Genomic DNA, 23,676 nt, shown 5'->3' on the forward strand with positions numbered 1-23,676 from the left:
ATGATGATGAAGACCAATTCACCACTCAAACCACTGGGAGAAATCCCCCTTACAAGACGACGATGAATACCAATTCACCACTCAAACCACTGGGAGAAATCCCCCTTACAATGATGATGATGATGATGATGATGATGATGAAGACCAATTCACCACTCAAACCACTGGGAGAAATCCCCCTTACAATGATGATGATGATGATGATGAAGACCAATTCACCACTCAAACCACTGGGAGAAATCCCCCTTACAATGATGATGATGATGATGATGATGAAGACCAATTCATCACTCAAACCACTGGGAGAAATCCCCCTTACAAGACGACGATGAATACCAATTCACCACTCAAACCACTGGGAGAAATCCCCCTTACAATGATGATGATGATGATGATGATGAAGACCAATTCATCTTTCAAACCACTGGCCAAATCCCCCTTACAATGATGATGATGAAGACCAATTCACCACTCAAACCACTGGCCAAATCCCCCTTACAAGACGACGATGAAGACCAATTCACCACTCAAACCACTGGGAGAAATCCCCCTTACAATGACGATGATTTTACCCAGATGAAGTGAAACCCTTGTTAATCAGAAGACACCTGGGTATGTTGTAATGGACTGGTATTACAATGTATTCACGGGAAACCTGGGAAAATGATGTTTTGTTTTGCTGCTGGCCGCTGAACGGCTCTGAATTCACTGTCAGCAAGCAGTCAAAGCTATAACCGCTTGTGGAAGCTAACTGTTGCTCTCAAATTTGCATTTAACATGGCTAACTCAGCTAGCTATTTTTGATGATAGCAGATGAGAGTTGTATTCATAACATGGCTAACTCCGCTAGCTATTTTTGATGATAGCAGATGAGAGTTGTATTCATAACATGGCTAACTCAGCTAGCTATTTTGTCGAAAACATGTTATATTGAGTGGCTAGCTAGTGTTATGAAAGTTTGGTGGTCAATGAGACTAAGAGCTAGCTAACCAGCGGAGCTAGCAAACAATGTAACAAAAGTATAATTTTGGATAAAAAAAGCCACTAATGTCAACAGGCTTGGCATTTCATACCTTAAGGGAAGATTTCGGCAGTACCTGTATGGTTAGTGAGAAAGTCCATATTGCAAATGTACGGTCCCTTACTAGACGTCCGAAATCGTTTCTAAAATTCGCGGACGGCGTCGGGCCGAGCGGCAGGGCCGGACCTACCAGGAAGTCATCAAATGAACTTTGTCGGACATTCGGTTTCCGTTTTACAAAAATAATAAGATTTTGGTCATTTTTCCGCTGTCCCGGAAATTCCCACAGGAGGGCATAAGCAATCATATTGCTATTGGACAAAACATCACGATTCACGACGGGGCCTTATCTCGAAAACTGAAAATATTTAGAAGCCGAAACTCGGTGAGCGTAGGGGCGGCATAATGGGCAGTTGGCCCCGAACAAGATGGCGTCTAGGCCTCAACGGTTTTTGAGTTATGGCCATTTATCTGGGATTAAAGGTCCAAAATGAAAATAGAGAAATTATTTTTCCACTTCACGTCAAAGTCAAGGAGCCTCCGGTGTCAATAAAAAAAGAACCAGCCATTTATCTATCGTCATTTAAGAGAAATCGTACAACGACACCTTGGTGATGTTCACGGATAGGTGTTTTTTTTTTCAACGGTTACAGATCCAGTTGCAGGGTGTTCTTACGAATCTTTTTAAAGTGTGCTGCGGAGCTCTGCGAGATTTCTGTGATTTTCTATGATTTTCTGAAATAACACACACTCACTAAACCCTCCGTAAATAACTCAGTTCTTAACGTAAAGACTTAAAACTCAGGATTCTGTAAAGGCATACCCCAATCATGATATGAGTTTATTTATAGCTTCCTGTGCCAACCGGAAGTTCCTTAAATGGTGTCACAGTGGCAGTTTCCAAGGGTTAAAAAGGTCAGATCTTTTCAAAACTGCATATGTGTGATTAGGCAAACCCCATAAACTGTAAGTCAGTCATTTCTCCCAACAGATGTCAAAGAAAAGCTCTCTCTCAAACACACACACACAGAAACACACACACAGCAAGGATGGAGTGACAAAGTGCGGTGCTTAAAGACACACAAAGCCTAAAAAGTGGGTTTGGTGTCAATTGGTATCAGTTTGGTGTCAGAATGACATCTAATTGACTGATGGACACTGAGTTGAAGCTCGCATCCGCTACAAGACCATGGTGCTTGCCTACGGAGCTGTGAGGGGAACGGCACCTCAGTACCTCCAGGCTCTGATCAGGCCCTACACCCAAACAAGGGCACTGCGTTCATCCACCTCTGGCCTGCTCGCCTCCCTACCACTGAGGAAGTACAGCTCCCGCTCAGCCCAGTCAAAACTGTTCGCTGCTCTGGCCCCCCAATGGTGGAACAAACTCCCTCACGACGCCAGGACAGCGGAGTCAATCACCACCTTCCGGAGACACCTGAAACCCCACCTCTTTAAGGAATACCTAGGATAGGATAAGTAATCCCTCTCACCCCCCCCCTTTAAGATTTAGATGCACTATTGTAAAGTGACTGTTCCACTGGATGTCATAAGGTGAATGCACCAATTTGTAAGTCGCTCTGGATAAGAGCGTCTGCTAAATGACTTAAATGTAAATGTAAATGACTTGCTATTTGACTTTTGTACATTAGCAATATGTTTAAACGGAGAGGGACCATCACCAAAATGGCATTCTGAAATCAACACAAAAAATGGCATCACCATAGTCCCCAGACTGTGCCGAGTTCAATGAGATATCCCGCTTGACCGTAGCTCGCTCTGAGTGCAGTGACCTTGAAAAAAGCAGAACCAAAATGAAGCCTGGCCCTCAATGTCATTTGCTTTTGGGTGACAGTGTGAGAACCGTTAGGGTGAGAAGCACAATTCGACCTCAGGTACGTTCCTGAGGTCCTCCCGATCCGTGCAAGCCTAACCTTGACCGTGTGGCATTAACCCTTAACAGTTAAAAGAAGGTGTTTACATCAAAGAGTTTGCATTGACTTTTCTCCCCAAAGGAATACATTGCCTGCACCTCTAAATTCAACCTGAAGCCTATGTGGGTTATGAATGCCTTATGAACCTGTCTTCTATGACAGTCCATCAGATCACTATGAGGTCTACCTGTGTCAATTCTAAGCTTCCTGAAGCAACCGGAAGTGGTTAAATTGACCCAAAAGGTGTTTTGATGTACATAACCTTCAAAGGTGAAAATGACTACATTCAACCCTGTGTAGATCGTAGATCAGTCAATTCTTAACTTAAAGACTTAAAACTCAGGATTCTGTAAGTTTCTATGTCAATCAAGACATGGGTTTACTTATAGCTTCCTGTGCCAACCTGAAGTGCCTTTAATGGTGTCACAGTGGCAGTTTCCAAGGGTTAAAAAGGTCAGATCTTTTCAAAACTTCATATGTGTGACTAGGTAACCCTCATGAACTGTAAATCAGTAATTTCTCCCAACAGATGTCAAAGAAAAGCTCTCACACGCACACACAGCAAGGATGGAGTGAAAAAGTGTGGTTCTCAAAGACACAGAGAGCAGGCAATGGCATAAACATAATCTCTAGGCCGTGCCGAGTTCAACGAGATATCCCGCTTGACCGTAGCTTGCTCGGTCTGAGCGCAGCGACCATTAGAAAAGTAGGCCCAAAATTAAGCCTGCCCCACAACGTCATTTGCTTTTGGGTGACAGTGAGAGAACCGTTAGGGTGCGAAGCACAATTCGACCTCAGGTACGTTCCTAAGGTCCTCCCGATCCATGCAAGCCTAACGTTGACCGTGTGGCATTAACCCTTAATAGTTAAAAGAAGGTGTTTACTTCAAAGAGTTTGCATTGACTTCTCTCCCCATAGGAATACATTGCCTGCACCCCTAAATTCAACCTGAAGCCTATATGGGTTATGAATGCCGTATGAACCTGTCTTTGGTAACAGTCCATCAGGCCAGTATGAGGTCTACCTGTGTTGATTCTAAGCTTCCTGGACCAACCGGAAGTGGTTAAAATCACCCTAAAAGTGTTTATCCATACCCTGCCTGCAGTTTGATAGACATAGTGCATTCAACCCTGTGTAAATCAGTCAATTCTTAACATAAGGACTTAAAACTCAGGATTCTGTAAAAGCATACCCCAGTGAGGATATGTGTTGACTTATAGCTTCCTGTGCCAACCGGAAGTGCCATAATTGGTGTCTCTTGGGCTGTTTCGAGGGGTTAAAAAAGTCAGATCTTTCCAAAACTTCATATATGTGATTAGACAACCCCCATGAACTGTAAATCAGTCATTTTTCCCATAAAATTTCAAAGGAAAACTAAATCACACATACACACAGCTTGGAAGTAGGGACCCATTGGGGTGCGTAGAGACATACACTGCCTGCATTAGTTAACCTTGTTGGAACTTTTAAAGAACCGTCAGACCTAGAGATCCGAAACTTTAGAATCCTGTTCTAGACCTCAGGTCGATAGTGCGTGGTGAGTTACGTGGCTCTAGACGGTTCTCGGACCGAGAAACAGCTTCGTACATTTGCAATGACTTCAATTCATTTTGACCATTACGAAAATGGCGACATTTAGAAATGTCTCAGAGACACAAGACTAGGTGCATTGCGACCGTCTCGGCCCATATAGACAGACCCCAACGTTTCAGTCCGATAGCCATTCAAGGACCCCGTAGCAAGTCATGGAAAAAAGTGGATTTTCAGCACCAATTAGGGTTTTGCACCCCTAAATTCAACCTCTATGAATGCCGTTGAAGACACCAAATGACCGATCGAGCCGAAACTTGGGATTCGTGGTCGCCTCAACTAGCCCTACATGTAACATTAGAAATGGACCCGCAGCTAGAACGTAACTATGTGTTTTATGTTTTTTTTATGGTTTGAACCAAAGGCGTTGTGAATTTTGGGCCAGCTCTGAAGTGTGTGATAGTTGGCTACTAAACAGGTTGGAAAAAGTGGGTTTAGTGTCAGTTTGTATCAGTTTGGTGTCAGAATGATATCTAATTGACTGATGGATGGTGACTTGCTGGTGACTCTTGTCCATTTGCAATATGTTTAAACAGTGAGGTACCATCACCAAAAGTGACATTCTGAAATCAACCCTAAAGAGCCATTGAGATGAACCAGAATCACTGCCCAGCCATCCCGAGTTCATCGGGCCAGTCAATTTCACATTCCTACAGGATTTTTATAGCATGACAAATTTGTGATGGTACCTGCCCATTGAACCATATTGCAAATGCACAGTGACTTTGCAAAAGTGAGAAAACATAAACAAATGGACATGATGAAATCAACACAACGAGTGATGGAAAGGTACAACTCTCACTGCTCGGGCATCCTGTGTTCATCAGACCAGTCAATTTTGCATTTTTGAGCATGTCAAATTTCATATGGTAAATGCACATTGAAACATATTGCAAAATGCATTTGCAATATGATTCTATAGTGAAAAAACATCACAAAATGGACATGATGAAATCAACACAACGAGTGATGGAAAGGAACAACTATCACTGCCAGGCCATCCTGTGTTCATCAGGCCAGTCAATTTTGAATTCCTGCAGGATTTTTATAGCATGACAAAATCGTGATGGTACATGCCCATTTAACCATATTGCAAATGCACAGTGACTTTGCAAAAGTAAGAGAAAACATAAACAAATGGACATGATGAAATCAACACAACGAGTGATGGAAAGGTACAACTATCACTGCTCGGCCATCCTGTGTTCATCAGACCAGTCAATTTTGCATTTTTGAGCATGCCAAATTTCATATGGTAAATGCACATTGAAACATATTGCAAATGCACAGTGACTTTGCAAAAGTGAGAAAACATAAACAAATGGACACGATGAAATCAACACAACGAGTGATGGAAAGGTACAACTATCACTGCTCGGCCATCCTGTGTTCATCAGACCAGTCAATTTTGCATTTTTGAGCATGCCAAATTTCATATGGTAAATGCACATTGAAACATATTGCAAATGCACAGTGACTTTGCAAAAGTGAGAAAACATAAACAAATGGACATGATGAAATCAACACAACGAGTGATGGAAAGGTACAACTATCACTGCTCGGCCATCCTGTGTTCATCAGACCAGTCAATTTTGCATTTTTGAGCATGCCAAATTTCATATGGTAAATGCACATTGAAACATATTGCAAATGCACAGTGACTTTGCAAAAGTGAGAAAACATAAACGAATGGACACGATGAAATCAACACAACGAGTGATGGAAAGGACAACTATCACTGCTCGGCCATCCTGTGTTCATCAGACCAGTCAATTTTGCATTTTTGAGCATGCCAAATTTCATATGGTAAATGCACATTGAAACATATTGCAAATGCACAGTGACTTTGCAAAAGTGAGAAAACATAAACAAATGGACATGATGAAATCAACACAACGAGTGATGGAAAGGTACAACTATCACTGCTCGGCCATCCTGTGTTCATCAGGCCAGTCAATTTTGCATTTCTGCAGGATTTTTGAGCATGTCAAATTTCTTATGGCATTTGGCCCACAAAAAAATTCCTTATGCACAATAAAAAAAAATAAAAAAAAACTATGATAATAAAATTGGACAAAAGTATATTCATACAGTTCTTACATGTGTAATTGACAAAAGTTTTTTGAAATTCGAAAGAAATTCCAAGTAGTGCAGCCTCTCCCACTGCTCCTGCTGCTGCTCCTGTTGCTGCTGCATCTGTTGCTTCTCCTGCTGCTGCTTTTTCCGTTGCCCGTTACCACGCCGTTTGGACCTGTTGTGGTGGGTGATTCTGTAACGGTTCTCTTTAGGTGAAGTAGAGTCAGACCAAAATGCGGCGTGGCTATTGCGATCCATGTTTAATGAAACAAAGTAAACACGAATCAAATACAAAAACAATAAACGTAACACGAAAACCGAAACAGCCTAATACTGGTGCAAAGTAACACAGAGACAGTAACCAGGACAATCACCCACAAAACCCAACACCAAACAGGCTACCTAAATATGGTTCCCAATCAGAGACAATGACGAACACCTGCCTCTGATTGAGAACCATATCAGGACAAACATAGAACTAGACAAACTAGACATGTAACATAGAATGCCCACCCAGCTCACACCCTGACCGACCAAAACATAGAAACATACAAAGCAAACTATGGTCAGGGTGTGACACTGTGGCTAGCACAAGTAAAACATGTAACAGAACATTCTGCATATGTTTTTATAGACTAGTTAAAACATTCTTAGTACCTGACACAGTAACTAACGGGCTCTTTAACGTGTGATTTCAGACAGCGAACGTGTCGAATTCCACCGCAGGGAACATCTCCCTGAACCCTGACCTGAGCTTCTACCAGATGATTTACGGCCTGGTGGTGGTGGCCATGCTGGTCTTCAGCTTCATCAAGGGCTACTCTTTCACCAAAGTCACGTTGCATGCATCCTCCAAGCTACACGACACCATGTTCAGAAACGTAACTACCACACACAACACCACTGTTATCAATCACACTATGACACAACACCACTGTTATCAATCACACTACCACACAACACCACTCTTGTCAATTGTATTGAAAAGGACGAGGGATAAGGACAGTGAGGGATGATCACCAAACGTTATTGATGAGGAATTCCATAGCATTGAATCTTGGAAGAGGAGAGGGGAGAGGGGACATCCCTGTCTTGTTCCACAACAAATAGCTGGGTTGGTGTTGTACCTTTACTTTGGGATATAAAGAATCGTATACACCCTGGACTGTCTGGGGTTCAGACCCTGGGCAACCCCATGAGTCATGCTACTTTACATATTAGCAGTGGATAGGTCTCTGAAGATATACACTACTATTCAAAAGTTTGGGGTCACTTAGAAAAGCCATTGGCCATTTTGAGCCTGTAATCAAATGCTGATGGTCCAGATACTCAACTAGTTTAAAGAAGGCCTGTTTTATTGCTTCTTTAATGAGACCAACAGTTTTCAGCTGTGCTAACGTAATTGCGAAAAGGTTTTCTAATGATCAATTAGCCTTTTAAAATTATAAACATTAGCTAACACAATGTACCATTGGAACACAGGAATAGTGGTTGCTGATAATAGATATTCCATTAAAAATCAGCCGTTTCCAGCTACAATAGTCATTTAAAACATTAATGTCTACACTGTATTTATGATCAATTTGATGTTATTTATTGGACCAAAGAAATGTGCTTGTCTTTCAAAAACAAGGACATTTCTAAGTGACCCCAAACTTTTGAACGGTAGTGTATGTCATAAAGCTCTTCCAGTAGCGTTGTGTTTCATCAATCCTCTCATCACCCTAACCCTAACCCCTGGGTCCTGTCCTCTCATCACCCTAACCCTATCCCCTGGGTCCTGTCCTCTCATCACCCTAACCCTATCCCCTGGGTCCTCTCATCACCCTATCCCCTGGGTCCTGTCCTCTCATCACCCTAACCCTAACCCCTGGGTCCTGTCCTCTCATCACCCTAACCCTATCCCCTGGGTCCTGTCCTCTCATCACCCTAACCCTATCCCCTGGGTCCTCTCATCACCCTAACCCCTGGGTCCTGTCCTCTCATCACCCCATCCCCTGGGTCCTGTCCTCTCATCACCCTAACCCTAACCCCTGGGTCCTGTCCTCTCATCACCCTAACCCTATCCCCTGGGTCCTGTCCTCTCATCACCCTAACCCCTGGGTCCTGTCCTCTCATCACCCTAACCCTATCCCCTGGGTCCTGTCCTCTCATCACCCTAACCCCTGGGTCCTGTCCTCTCATCACCCTAACCCTATCCCCTGGGTCCTGTCCTCTCATCACCCTAACCCCTGGGTCCTGTCCTCTCATCACCCTAACCCTAACCCCTGGGTCCTGTCTTCTCATCACCCTAACCCTATCCCCTGGGTCCTGTTCTCTCATCACCCTAACCCCTGGGTCCTGTCCTCTCATCACCCTAACCCTATCCCCTGGGTCCTGTCCTCTCATCACCCTAACCCTATCCCCTGGGTCCTCTCATCACCCTAACCCTATCCCCTGGGTCCTGTCCTCTCATCACCCTAACCCTATCCCCTGGGTCCTGTCCTCTCATCACCCTAACCCTAACCCCTGGGTCCTGTCCTCTCATCACCCTAACCCTATCCCCTGGGTCCTGTCCTCTCATCACCCTAACCCTAACCCCTGGGTCCGGTCCTCTCATCACCCTAACCCTAACCCCTGGGTCCTGTCCTCTCATCACCCTAACCCTAACCCCTGGGTCCGGTCCTCTCATCACCCTAACCCTATCCCCTGGGTCCTGTCCTCTCATCACCCCATCCCCTGGGTCCTGTCCTCTCATCACCCTATCCCTATCCCCTGGGTCCTGTCCTCTCATCACCCTAACCCTATCCCCTGGGTCCTGTCCTCTCATCACCCCATCCCCTGGGTCCTGTCCTCTCATCACCCTATCCCTATCCCCTGGGTCCTGTCCTCTCATCACCCTAACCCTATCCCCTGGGTCCTGTCCTCTCATCACCCTATCCCCTGGGTCCTGTCCTCTCATCACCCTAACCCTATCCCCTGGGTCCTGTCCTCTCATCACCCCATCCCCTGGGTCCTGTCCTCTCATCACCCTAACCCTATCCCCTGGGTCCTGTCCTCTCATCACCCTATCCCCTGGGTCCTGTCCTCTCATCACCCTAACCCTATCCCCTGGGTCCTGTCCTCTCATCACCCTATCCCCTGGGTCCTGTCCTCTCATCACCCTAACCCTATCCCCTGGGTCCTGTCCTCTCATCACCCTAACCCTATCCCCTGGGTCCTGTCCTCTCATCACCCCATCCCCTGGGTCCTGTCCTCTCATCACCCTAACCCTAACCCCTGGGTCCTGTCCTCTCATCACCCTAACCCTAACCCCTGGGTCCTGTCTTCTCATCACCCTAACCCTATCCCCTGGGTCCTGTCCTCTCATCACCCTAACCCTATCCCCTGGGTCCTGTCCTCTCATCACCCTAACCCTATCCCCTGGGTCCTGTCCTCTCATCACCCTAACCCTATCCCCTGGGTCCTGTCCTCATCACCCTAACCCTATCCCCTGGGTCCTGTCCTCTCATCACCCTAACCCTATCCCCTGGGTCCTGTCCTCTCATCACCCTAAACCTATCCCCCGGGTCCTGTCCTCTCATCACCCTAACCCTAACCCCTGGGTCCTGTCTTCTCATCACCCTAACCCTATCCCCTGGGTCCTGTCCTCTCATCACCCTAACCCTAACCCCTGGGTCCTGTCCTCTCATCACCCTAACCCTATCCCCTGGGTCCTGTCCTCTCATCACCCTAACCCTATCCCCTGGGTCCTCTCATCACCCTAACCCCTGGGTCCTGTCCTCTCATCACCCCATCCCCTGGGTCCTGTCCTCTCATCACCCTAACCCTAACCCCTGGGTCCTGTCCTCTCATCACCCTAACCCTATCCCCTGGGTCCTGTCCTCTCATCACCCTAACCCCTGGGTCCTGTCCTCTCATCACCCTAACCCTATCCCCTGGGTCCTGTCCTCTCATCACCCTAACCCCTGGGTCCTGTCCTCTCATCACCCTAACCCTATCCCCTGGGTCCTGTCCTCTCATCACCCTAACCCCTGGGTCCTGTCCTCTCATCACCCTAACCCTAACCCCTGGGTCCTGTCTTCTCATCACCCTAACCCTATCCCCTGGGTCCTGTTCTCTCATCACCCTAACCCCTGGGTCCTGTCCTCTCATCACCCTAACCCTATCCCCTGAGTCCTGTCCTCTCATCACCCTAACCCTATCCCCTGGGTCCTGTCCTCTCATCACCCTAACCCTATCCCCTGGGTCCTGTCCTCTCATCACCCTAACCCTATCCCCTGGGTCCTGTCCTCTCATCACCCTAACCCTATCCCCTGGGTCCTGTCCTCTCATCACCCTAACCCTATCCCCTGGGTCCTGTCCTCTCATCACCCTAACCCTAACCCCTGGGTCCTGTCCTCTCATCACCCTAACCCTATCCCCTGGGTCCTGTCCTCTCATCACCCTAACCCTATCCCCTGGGTCCTGTCCTCTCATCACCCTAACCCTATCCCCTGGGTCCTGTCCTCTCATCACCCCATCCCCTGGGTCCTGTCCTCTCATCACCCTATCCCTATCCCCTGGGTCCTGTCCTCTCATCACCCTAACCCTATCCCCTGGGTCCTGTCCTCTCATCACCCCATCCCCTGGGTCCTGTCCCTCATCACCCTATCCCTATCCCCTGGGTCCTGTCCTCTCATCACCCTAACCCTATCCCCTGGGTCCTGTCCTCTCATCACCCTATCCCCTGGGTCCTGTCCTCTCATCACCCTAACCCTATCCCCTGGGTCCTGTCCTCTCATCACCCTAACCCCTGGGTCCTGTCCTCTCATCACCCTAACCCTATCCCCTGGGTCCTGTCCTCTCATCACCCTATCCCCTGGGTCCTGTCCTCTCATCACCCTAACCCTATCCCCTGGGTCCTGTCCTCTCTACCCTATCCCCTGGGTCCTGTCTCTCATCACCCTAACCCTATCCCCTGGGTCCTGTCCTCTCATCACCCTAACCCTATCCCCTGGGTCCTGTCCTCTCATCACCCCATCCCCTGGGTCCTGTCCTCTCATCACCCTAACCCTCCCCTGGGTCCTGTCCTCTCATCACCCTAACCCTAACCCCTGGGTCCTGTCTTCTCATCACCCTAACCCTATCCCCTGGGTCCTGTCCTCTCATCACCCTAACCCTATCCCCTGGGTCCTGTCCTCTCATCACCCTAACCCTATCCCCTGGGTCCTGTCCTCTCATCACCCTAACCCTATCCCCTGGGTCCTGTCCTCATCACCCTAACCCTATCCCCTGGGTCCTGTCCTCTCATCACCCTAACCCTATCCCCTGGGTCCTGTCCTCTCATCACCCTAAACCTATCCCCCGGGTCCTGTCCTCTCATCACCCTAACCCTAACCCCTGGGTCCTGTCTTCTCATCACCCTAACCCTATCCCCTGGGTCCTGTCCTCTCATCACCCTAACCCTATCCCCTGGGTCCTGTCCTCTCATCACCCTAACCCTATCCCCTGGGTCCTGTCCTCTCATCACCCTAACCCTATCCCCTGGGTCCTGTCCTCTCATCACCCTAACCCTATCCCCTGGGTCCTGTCCTCTCATCACCCTAACCCTATCCCCTGGGTCCTGTCCTCTCATCACCCTAAACCTATCCCCCGGGTCCTGTCCTCTCATCACCCTAACCCTATCCCCTGGGTCCTGTCCTCTCATCACCCTAACCCTATCTCCTGGGTCCTGTCCTCTCATCACCCTAACTGGCATCCCCTGGGTCCTGTCCACTCATCACCCTAACCCTATCCCCTGGGTCCTGTCCTCTCATCACCCTAAACCTATCCCCCGGGTCCTGTCCTCTCATCACCCTAACCCTATCCCCTGGGTCCTGTCCTCTCATCACCCTAACCCTATCCCCTGGGTCCTGTCCTCTCATCACCCTAACCCTATCCCCTGGGTCCTGTCCTCTCATCACCCTAACCCTATCCCCTGGGTCCTGTCTGTGTCGTAGATCCTGAACAGCCCCATGAGTTTCTTTGACACCACCCCAACGGGACGTATGGTGAACCGTTTTTCCAAGGACCAGGATGAGGTGGACACCATGCTGCCCTTCAACATGGAGAACTTCCTACAGTTCAGCCTGATGGTCACCTACACCATCGTCACCATCTCGGCCGTGTTCCCTCCCCTACTCATCGCCATCACGCTGCTGGGAGCCATCTTTACACTCATACTCTAGTGAGTCAACCGGCATCTTTCCACTCATACTCTAGTGAGTCAACCGGCATCTTTCCACTCATACTCTAGTGAGTCAACCGGCATCTTCACACTCATACTCTAGTGAGTCAACTGGCATCTTTACACTCATACTCTAGTGAGTCAACCGGCATCTTCACACTCATACTCTAGTGTGACATACTGTCAGTTTGGTCATACAGTCCTGTGTGTTGTGTTCTGAGTCCTGTGTGTTGTGTTCTGAGTCCTGTGTGTTGTGTTCTGAGTCCTGTGTGTTGTGTTCTGAGTCCTGAGTCCTGTATGGTGTGTTCTGAGTCCTGAGTCCTGTATGGTGTGTTCTGAGTCCTGTATGGTGTGTTCTGAGTCCTGTATGGTGTGTTCTGAGTCCTGTGTGGTGTGTTCTGAGTCCTGTGTGGTGTGTTCTGAGTCCTATGTGTTCTGAGTCCGGTGTGGTGTGTTCTGAGTCCTGTGTGGTGTGTTCTGACTCCTGTGTGGTGTGTTCTGAGTCCTGTGTGTTCTGAGTCCTGTGTGTTGTGTTCTGAGTCCTGTGTGTTGTGAGTCCTGTGTTATGTGTTCTGAGTCCTGTGTGCTGTGTTCTGAGTCCTGTGTTCTGAGTCCTGTGTGTTCTGAGTCCTGTGTGATATCTCCACAGTATATTCCAGAGGAGCATCAGAGAGATGAAGAGGATGGAGAACGTGAGTCGTTCCCCCTGGATCTCCCTGACCACCTCCACCATCCAGGGCCTCACTACCATCCACGCCTACAACAAGAGAGAGCAGTACATCCAGCAGTAAGACATGTCTCCTAACCCTGACCCTGACCCTAACCCTGACACTGACCCTGACCCTGACCCTGACCTTAACCCTGACCCTGACCCTGACCCTAACCCTGACCCTGACCCTAACCCTGACCCTAATCCTGACCCTAATCCTGACCCTGACCCTGACCCTGACCCTAATCCTGACCCTGACCCTAATCCTGACCCTAATCCTGACCCTGACCTTAACCCTGACCCTGACCCTGACCCTAACCCTGACCCTGACCCTAACCCTGACCCTAATCCTGACCCTAATCCTGACCCTGACCCTAATCCTGACCCTAATCCTGACCCTGACCCTAATCCTGACCTTAACCCTGACCCTAATCCTGACCCTGACCCTGACCTTAACCCTAACCCTGACCCTAATCCTGACCCTGACCCTGACCCTGACCCTGACCCTGACCCTAACCCTGACCCTAATCCTGACCCTGACCTTAACCCTAACCCTGACCCTAATCCTGACCCTGACCCTGACCCTGACCTTAACCCTGACCTTGACCCTGACCCTGACCCTAACCCTGACCCTGACCCTAACCCTGACACTAACCCTGACCCTGACCCTAACCCTGACACTAACCCTGACCCTGACCCTAACCATTACCCTGACCCTAACCCTAACCCTGACACTAACCCTGACCCTGACCCTAACCATTACCCTGACCCTAACCCTAACCCTAACCCTGACACTAACCCTTACCCTGACTCTAAAATAAATATACATATTATATCACATATTATCATTCCAACAATGCAGACAGATCCTAGTTAAAACATACATTCCAACAATGCAGACAGATCCTAGTTAAAACATACATTCCAACAATGCAGACAGATCCTAGTTAAAACATACATTCCAACAATGCAGACAGATCCTAGTTAAAACATACATTCCAACAATGCAGACAGATCCTAGTTAAAACATACATTCCAACAATGCAGACAGATCCTAGTTAAAACAAGTTTTTGAAGGACTGTCGATTTTGCAGGTTTTCCTACTTACAAAGCATTTAGAGGTCTGTAATTTGTATCATAGGTACACTTCAAGTGTGAGAGACGGAATCTAAAACAAAAATCCAGAAAATCACATTGCATGATTTTTAAGTAATTAATTTGCATTTTATTGCATGACATAAGTATTTGATACATCAGAAAAGCAGAACTTAATATTTGGTACAGAAACCTTTGTTTGCAATTACAGAGATAATACGTTTCCTGTAGTTCTTGACCAGGTTTGTACACACTGAAGCAGGGCTTTTGGCCCACTCCTCCATACTGACCTTCTCCAGATCCTTCAGGTTTTGGGGCTGTCGCTGGGCAATACGGACTTTCAGCTCCCTCCAAAGATTTTCTCATTGGGTTCAGGTCTGAGAGACTCCAGGACCTTGAGATGCTTCTTACGGAGCCACTCCTTAGTTGCCCTGGCTATGTGTTTCGGGTCGTTGTCATGCTAGAAGACCCAGCCACGACGATCTTCAATGCTCTTACTGAGGGAGGGAGGTTGTTGGCCAAGATCTTGCGATACATGGCCCCATCCATCCTCCCCTCAATACGGTACAGTCGTAATGTCCCCTTTGCAGAAAAGCATCCCCAAAGAACGATGTTTCCACCTCCATGCTTCACGGTTGGGATGGTGTTCTTGGGGTTGTACTCATCCTTCTTCTTCCTCCAAACACGGCGAGTGGTTTTGACCAAAAAGCTCTATTTTTGACTCATCAGACCACATGACCTTCTCCCATTCCTCCTCTGGATCATCCAGATGGTCATTGGCAAACTTCAGACGGGCCTGGACATGCGCTGGCTTGAGCAGGGGAACCTTGCGTGCGCTGCAGGATTTTAATCCATGACGGCGTAGTGTGTTACTAATGATTTTCTTTGAGACTGTGGTCCCAGCTCTCTTCAGGTCATTGACCAGGTCCTGCCGTGTAGTTCTGGGCTGATCCCTCACCTTCCTCATGATCATTGATGCCCCACGAGGTGAGATCTTGCATGGAGCCCCAGACCGAGGGTGATTGACCGTCATCTTGAACTTCTTCCATTTTCTAATAATTGCACCAACAGTTGTTGCCTTCTCACCAAGCTGCTTGCCTATTGTCCTGTAGCCCATCACAGCCTTGTGCAGGTCTACAATTTTATCCCTGATGTCCTTACACAGCTCTCTGGTCTTGGCCATTGTGGAGAGGTTGGAGTCTGTTTGATTGAGTGTGTGGACAGGTGTCTTTTATAGGTAACGAGTTCAAACAGGTGCAGTTAATACAGGTAATGAGTGGAGAACAGGAAGGTTTCTTAAAGAAAACTAACAGGTCTGTGAGAGCCGGAATTTTTACTAGTTGGTGGTTGATCAAATACTTATGTCATGCAATAAAATGCAAATTAATTACTTAAAAATCACACAATGTGATTTTCTGGATTTTTGTTTTGTATTCCGTCTCTCACAGTTGAAGTGTACCTATGATAAAAACTACAGACCTCTACATGCTTTGTAAGTAGGAAAAGCTGCAAAATCGGCAGTGTATCAAATACTTGTTCTCCTCAGTGTACATATTATCATTCCAACAATGCAGACAGATGCTAGTTAAAACATACATATGATTGCCTATACCTTGGGAAATAACTTGGTCTGACCAGGGTTTCCTCAACCTGGGGAAATAACTTGGTCTGACCAGGGTTTCCTCTACCTGGGGAAATAACTTGGTCTGACCAGGGTGTCCTCTACCTGGGGGAAATAACTTGGTCTGACCAGGGTGTCCTCTACCTGGGGAAATAACTTGGTCTGACCATGGTTTCATCTACCTGGGGAAATAACTTGGTCTGACCATGGTGTCCTCTACCTGGGGAAATAACTTGGTCTGACCATGGTGTCCTCTACTGGGGAAATAACTTGGTCTGACCATGGTTTCCTCTACCTGGGGAAAATAACTTGGTCTGACCAGGGTTTCCTCTACCTGGGGGAAATAACTTGGTCTGACCAGGGTGTCCTCTACCTGGGGAAATAACTTGGTCTGACCATGGTGTCCTCTACTGGGGAAATAACTTGGTCTGACCATGGTTTCCTCTACCTGGGGAAAATAACTTGGTCTGACCAGGGTTTCCTCTACCTGGGGGAAATAACTTGGTCTGACCAGGGTGTCCTCTACCTGGGGAAATAACTTGGTCTGACCATGGTTTCATCTACCTGGGGAAATAACTTGGTCTGACCAGGGTTTCCTCTACCTGGGGGAAATAACTTGGTCTGACCATGGTTTCATCTACCTTGGGAAATAACTTGGTCTGACCAGGGTTCCATCTACTTTGGGAAATAACTTGGTCTGACCATGGTTTCATCTACTGGAGAAATAACTTGGTCTGACCATGGTTTCATCAACTGGGGAAATAACTCAAATAAATGAAGATTAAAAATAATGACAGTCAACACCGTTGTGCATTGTTCTCCAGATTTAAGGAGATGAGCGACAACAACTCCAACCACTTCCTGTTGTTTAACTGTGGGACACGCTGGCTGTCCTTCTGGCTGGACTTTCTGTCTGCCTCAGTCACTCTGCTGGTGGCTCTGTTCGTGGTGCTCAGTTCTCCTGATACCATCAGCCCTGCTATGAAGGGCCTGGCGCTGTCATACACCATACAGGTAGAGTCTAATACACTGTGCAGGTAGAGTCTAATACACCATACAGGTAGAGTCTAATACACCATACAGGTAGAGTCTAATACACTGTGCAGGTAGAGTCTAATACACTGTGCAGTTAGAGTCTAATACACCATACAGGTAGAGTCTAATACACTGTGCAGGTAGAGTCTAATACACTGTACAGGTAGAGTCTAATACACCATACAGGTAGAGTCTAATACACTGTGCAGGTAGAGTCTAATACACTGTGCAGGTAGAGTCTAATACACTGTGCAGGTAGAGTCTAATACACTGTGCAGGTAGAGTCTAATACACCATACAGGTAGAGTCTAATACACTGTACAGGTAGAGTCTAATACACTGTACAGGTAGAGTCTAATACACCATACAGGTAGAGTCTAATACACTGTGCAGGTAGAGTCTAATACACTGTGCAGTTAGAGTCTAATACACCATACAGGTAGAGTCTAATACACTGTGCAGGTAGAGTCTAATACACTGTACAGGTAGAGTCTAATACACCATACAGGTAGAGTCTAATACACTGTGCAGGTAGAGTCTAATACACCGTGCAGGTAGAGTCTAATACACTGTGCAGTTAGAGTCTAATACACTGTGCAGTTAGAGTCTAATACACCATACAGGTAGAGTCTAATGTAGAGTCTAATACACCATACAGGTAGAGTCTAATACACTGTGCAGTTAGAGTCTAATACACTGTGCAGTTAGAGTCTAATACACTGTACAGGTAGAGTCTAATACACTGTGCAGTTAGAGTCTAATACACTGTGCAGTTAGAGTCTAATACACTGTACAGGTAGAGTCTAATACACTGTGCAGTTAGAGTCTAATACACTGTACAGGTAGAGTCTAATACACCATACAGGTAGAGTCTAATACACCGTACAGGTAGAGTCTAATACACTGTGCAGGTAGAGTCTAATACACTGTGCAGGTAGAGTCTAATACACCGTGCAGGTAGAGTCTAATACACCGTGCAGGTAGAGTCTAATACACCGTGCAGGTAGAGTCTAATACACTGTACAGGTAGAGTCTAATACACTGTGCAGTTAGTCTAATACACTGTGCAGTTAGAGTCTAATACACTGTACAGGTAGAGTCTAATACACTGTACAGGTAGAGTCTAATACACCATACAGGTAGAGTCTAATACACTGTACAGGTAGAGTCTAATGTAGAGTCTAATACACCATACAGGTAGAGTCTAATACACTGTACAGGTAGAGTCTAATACACTGTACAGGTAGAGTCTAATACACTGTACAGGTAGAGTCTAATACACCATACAGGTAGAGTCTAATACACCATACAGGTAGAGTCTAATACACTGTACAGGTAGAGTCTAATACACTGTACAGGTAGAGTCTAATACACTGTACAGGTAGAGTCTAATACACCATACAGGTAGAGTCTAATACACCGTGCAGGTAGAGTCTAATACACTGTGCAGTTAGAGTCTAATACACTGTGCAGTTAGAGTCTAATACACCATACAGGTAGTCATTTAGCAGACGCTCTTATCCAGAGCGACTTACAAATTGGTGCATTCACCTTATGACATCCAGTGGAACAGTCACTTTACAATAGTGCATCTAAAACTTAAGGGGGGGTGAGAGGGATTACTTATCCTATCCTAGGTATTCCTTAAAGAGGTGGGGTTTCAGGTGTCTCCGGAAGGTGGTGATTGACTCCGCTGTCCTGGCGTCGTGAGGGAGTTTGTTCCACCATTGGGGGGCCAGGGCAGCGAACAGTTTTGACTGGGCAGAGCGGGAGCTGTACTTCCTCAGTGGTAGGGAGGCGAGCAGGCCAGAGGTGGATGAACGCAGTGCCCTTGTTTGGGTGTAGGGCCTGATCAGAGCCTGGAGGTACTGAGGGCCGTTCCCTCACAGCTCCGTAGGCAAGCACCATGGTCTTGTAGCGGATGCGAGCTTCAACTGGAAGCCAGTGGAGAGAACGGAGGAGCGGGGTGACGTGAGAGAACTTGGGAAGGTTGAACACCAGACGGGCTGCGGCGTTCTGGATGAGTTGAAGGGTTTAATGGCACAGGCAGGGAGCCCAGCCAACAGCGAGTTGCAGTAATCCAGACGGGAGATGACAAGTGCCTGGATTAGGACCTGTGCCGCTTCCTGTGTGAGGCAGGGTCGTTTCTGCGGATGTTGTAGAGCATGAACCTACAGGAACGGGCCACCGCCTTGATGTTGGTTGAGAACGACAGGGTGTTGTCCAGGATCACGCCAAGGTTCTTGGCGCTCTGGGAGGAGGACACAATGGAGTTGTCAACCGTGATGGCGAGATCATGGAACGGGCAGTCCTTCCCCGGGAGGAAGAGCAGCTCCGTCTTGCCGAGGTTCAGCTTGAGGTGGTGATCCGTCATCCACACTGATATGTCTGCCAGACATGCAGAGATGCGATTCGCCACCTGGTCATCAGAAGGGGGAAAGGAGAAGATTAATTGTGTGTCGTCTGCATAGCAATGATAAGAGAGACCATGTGAGGTTATGACAGAGCCAAGTGACTTGGTGTATAGCGAGAATAGGAGAGGGCCAAGAACAGAGCCCTGGGGGACACCAGTGGTGAGAGCGCGTGGTGAGGAGACAGATTCTCGCCACCTCACCTGGTAGGAGCGACCTGTCAGGTAGGACGCAATCCAAGCGTGGGCCGCACCGGAGATGCCCAACTCGGAGAGGGTGGAGAGGAGGATCTGATGGTTCACAGTATCGAAGGCAGCCGATAGATCTAGAAGGATGAGAGCAGAGAGAGAGAGTTAGCTTTAGCAGTGCGGAGCACCTCCGTGATACAGAGGAGAGCAGTCTCAGTTGAATGACTAGTCTTGAAACCTGACTGATTTGGATCAAGAAGGTCATTCAGAGAGAGATAGCGGGAGAGCTGGCCAAGGACGGCACGTTCAAGAGTTTTGGAGAGAAAAGAAAGAAGGGATACTGGTCTGTAATTGTTGACATCGGAGGGATCGAGTGTAGGTTTTTTCAGAAGGGGTGCAACTCTCGCTCTCTTGAAGACGGAAGGGACGTAGCCAGCGGTCAGGGATGAGTTGATGAGCGAGGTGAGGTAAGGGAGAAGGTCTCCGGAAATGGTCTGGAGAAGAGAGGAGGGGATAGGGTCAAGCGGGCAGGTTGTTGGGCGGCCGGCCGTCACAAGACGCGAGATTTCATCTGGAGAGAGAGGGAGAAAGAGGTCAGAGCACAGGGTAGGGCAGAGTGAGCAGAACCAGCGGTGTCGTTTGACTTAGCAAACGAGGATCGGATGTCGTCGACCTTCTTTTCAAAATGGTTGACGAAGTCATCTGCAGAGAGGGAGGAGGGGGGGGAGGATTCAGGAGGGAGGAGAAGGTGGCAAAGAGCTTCCTAGGGTTAGAGGCAGATGCTTGGAATTTAGCGTGGTAGAAAGTGGCTTTAGCAGCAGAGACAGAGGAGGAAAAATGTAGAGAGGAGGGAGTGAAAGGATGCCAGGTCCGCAGGGAGGCGAGTTTTCCTCCATTTCCGCTCGGCTGCCCGGAGCCCTGTTCTGTGAGCTCGCAATGAGTCATCGAGCCACGGAGCGGGAGGGGAGGACCGAGCCGGCCTGGAGGATAGGGGACATAGAGAGTCAAGGGATGCAGAGAGGGAGGAGAGGAGGGTTGAGGAGGCAGAATCAGGAGATAGGTGGGAGAAGGTTTGAGCGGAGGGAAGAGATGATAGGATGGAAGAGGAGAGAGTAGCGGGGGAGAGAGAGCGAAGGTTGGGACGGCGCGATACCATCCGAGTAGGGGCAGTGTGGGAGGTGTTGGATGAGAGCGAGAGGGAAAAGGATACAAGGCAGTGGTCGGAGACTTGGAGGGGAGTTGCAATGAGGTTAGTGGAAGAACAGCATCTAGTAAAGATGAGGTCGAGCGTATTGCCTGCCTTGTGAGTAGGGGGGAAGGTGAGAGGGTGAGGTCAAAAGAGGAGAGGAGTGGAAAGAAGGAGGCAGAGAGGAAAGAGTCAAAGGTAGACGTGGGGAGGTTAAAGTCGCCCAGAACTGTGAGAGGTGAGCCGTCCTCAGGAAAGGAGCTTATCAAGGCATCAAGCTCATTGATGAACTCTCCGAGGGAACCTGGAGGGCGATAAATGATAAGGATGTTAAGCTTGAAAGGGCTAGTAACTGTGACAGCATGGAATTCAAAGGAGGCGATAGACAGATGGGTAAGGGGAGAAAGAGAGAATGACCACTTGGGAGAGATGAGGATCCCGGTGCCACCACCCCGCTGACCAGACGCTCTCGGGGTGTGCGAGAACACGTGGGCGGACGAAGAGAGAGCAGTAGGAGTAGCAGTGTTGTCTGTGGTGATCCATGTTTCCGTCAGTGCCAAGAAGTCGAGGGACTGGAGGGAGGCATAGGCTGAGATGAACTCTGCCTTGTTGACCGCAGATTGGCAGTTCCAGAGGCTACCGGAGACCTGGAACTCCACGTGGGTCGTGCGCGCTGGGACCACCAGAGTAGGGTGGCCGCGGCCACGCGGTGTGGAGCGTTTGTATGCTCTGTGCAGAGAGGAGAGAACAGGGATAAACAGACACATTGTTGGCAGGCTACAGAAGAGGCTACGCTAATGCAAAGGAGATTGGAATGACAAGTGGACTACACGTCTCGAATGTTCAGAAAGTTAAGCTACGTAGCAAGAATCTTATTGACTAAAATGATTAAAATGATACAGTACTGCTGAAGTAGGCCAGCTGGCAGTGGGTGCGTTGTTGACACTACACTAATCAAGTCGTTCCGTTGAGTGTAATAGTTTCTGCAGTGTTGCTATTCGGGGCTAGCTGGCTAGCTAGCAGTGTTGTTTACGTTACGTTGGTTAAAAGAACGACAATAGCTGGCTAGCGAACCTAGAAAATCGCTCTAGACTACACAATTATCTTTGATACAAAGATGCTATGTAGCTAGCTATGTAGCTAGCTACGATCAAACAAATCAAACCGTTGTACTATAATGAAGTGAAAATGTGATACTACCTGTGAATGCGACCGGGTTGTTGAGTGCGGAAGTTCTATTCAGTAGACGTTGGCTAGCGTTGGCTAGCTAGCAGAGTCACCTACGTTAAGGACGACAAATAGCTGGCTAGCTAACCTCGGTAAATTAAGATAATCACTCTAAGACTACACACTCTAAACCTAAACAACACAATTATCTTGGATACGATGATACGAAGACAGCAAAGACAGCTATGTAGCTAGCTAACACTACACTAATCAAGTCGTTCAGTTGAGTGTAATAGTTTCTCCAGTGCAGCTAATCAGTGGACGTTAGCTAGCTGGCTAGTGAAGACTACGTTAGGAAATGAAATACGATAATTACGCAATTATCTTTGATACAAAGACGGCTATGTAGCTAGCTGAGAAGAAATTGCTAAGATTAGACAAATCAAACCGTTGTGCTATAATGAAATATAATGAAAAAGTTATACTACCCGCGGGAGCGAAGTGCAGATGCGACCACTCGCTCCAACCGGAACCGGAAGACTTGTCTCTGAAGTGTCCATGTTTCTGGCCAGGGTTGTGTCTCTGAGGTGTCCACACCATACAGGTAGAGTCTAATACACCATACAGGTAGAGTCTAATACTCCATACAGGTAGAGTCTAATACTCCATACAGGTAGAGTCTAATACTCCATACAGGTAGAGTCTAATACTCCATACAGGTAGAGTCTAATATTCCATACAGGTAGAGTCTAATACTCCATACAGGTAGAGTCTAATACTCCATACAGGAAGAGTCTAATACTCCATACAGGAAGAGTCTAATACTCCATACAGGTAGAGTCTAATACTCCATACAGGTAGAGTCTAATACTCCATACAGGAAGAGTCTAATACTCCATACAGGAAGAGTCTAATACTCCATACAGGTAGAGTCTAATACTCCATACAGGTAGAGTCTAATACTCCATACAGGAAGAGTCTAATACTCCATACAGGTAGAGTCTAATGTAGAGTCTAATACACCATACAGGTAGAGTATAATGAAAGAGATCACTTTATCCTCACCATACAGGTAGAGTCTAATACTCCATACAGGAAGAGTCTAATACTCCATACAGGTAGAGTCTAATACTCCATACAGGTAGAGTCTAATACTCCATACAGGTAGAGTCTAATACACCATACAGGAAGAGTCTAATACTCCATACAGGTAGAGTCTAATGTAGAGTCTAATACTCCATACAGGACGAGTCTAATACTCCATACAGGAAGAGTCTAATACTCCATACCATACAAGTAGAGTCTAATACTCCATACAGGTAGAGTCTAATGTAGAGTCTAATACACCATACAGGTAGAGTCTAATGTAGAGTCTAATACACCATACAGGTAGAGTCTAATACTCCATACAGGAAGAGTCTAATACTCCATACAGGTAGAGTCTAATACTCCATACAGG

At 47.5% G+C, this 23,676-nt stretch overlaps 1 protein-coding gene across 1 annotated transcript in view; it reads left to right on the forward strand.

The window, feature by feature from the left end:
• Positions 1-23,676, forward strand: part of LOC124018643 (ATP-binding cassette sub-family C member 12-like) — a 159,864-nt gene that overhangs the window by 116,893 nt on the left and 19,295 nt on the right. The window contains 4 exon segments of the mRNA XM_046333982.1: positions 7,317-7,499; positions 12,579-12,805; positions 13,455-13,592; positions 17,055-17,244. Of these exon segments, the coding sequence (XP_046189938.1) occupies positions 7,317-7,499; positions 12,579-12,805; positions 13,455-13,592; positions 17,055-17,244 (738 nt within the window).

This window comes from Oncorhynchus gorbuscha, unplaced genomic scaffold (genome assembly GCF_021184085.1).
Source record: "Oncorhynchus gorbuscha isolate QuinsamMale2020 ecotype Even-year unplaced genomic scaffold, OgorEven_v1.0 Un_scaffold_553, whole genome shotgun sequence".
Taxonomy (NCBI): Eukaryota; Metazoa; Chordata; class Actinopteri; order Salmoniformes; family Salmonidae; genus Oncorhynchus; species Oncorhynchus gorbuscha.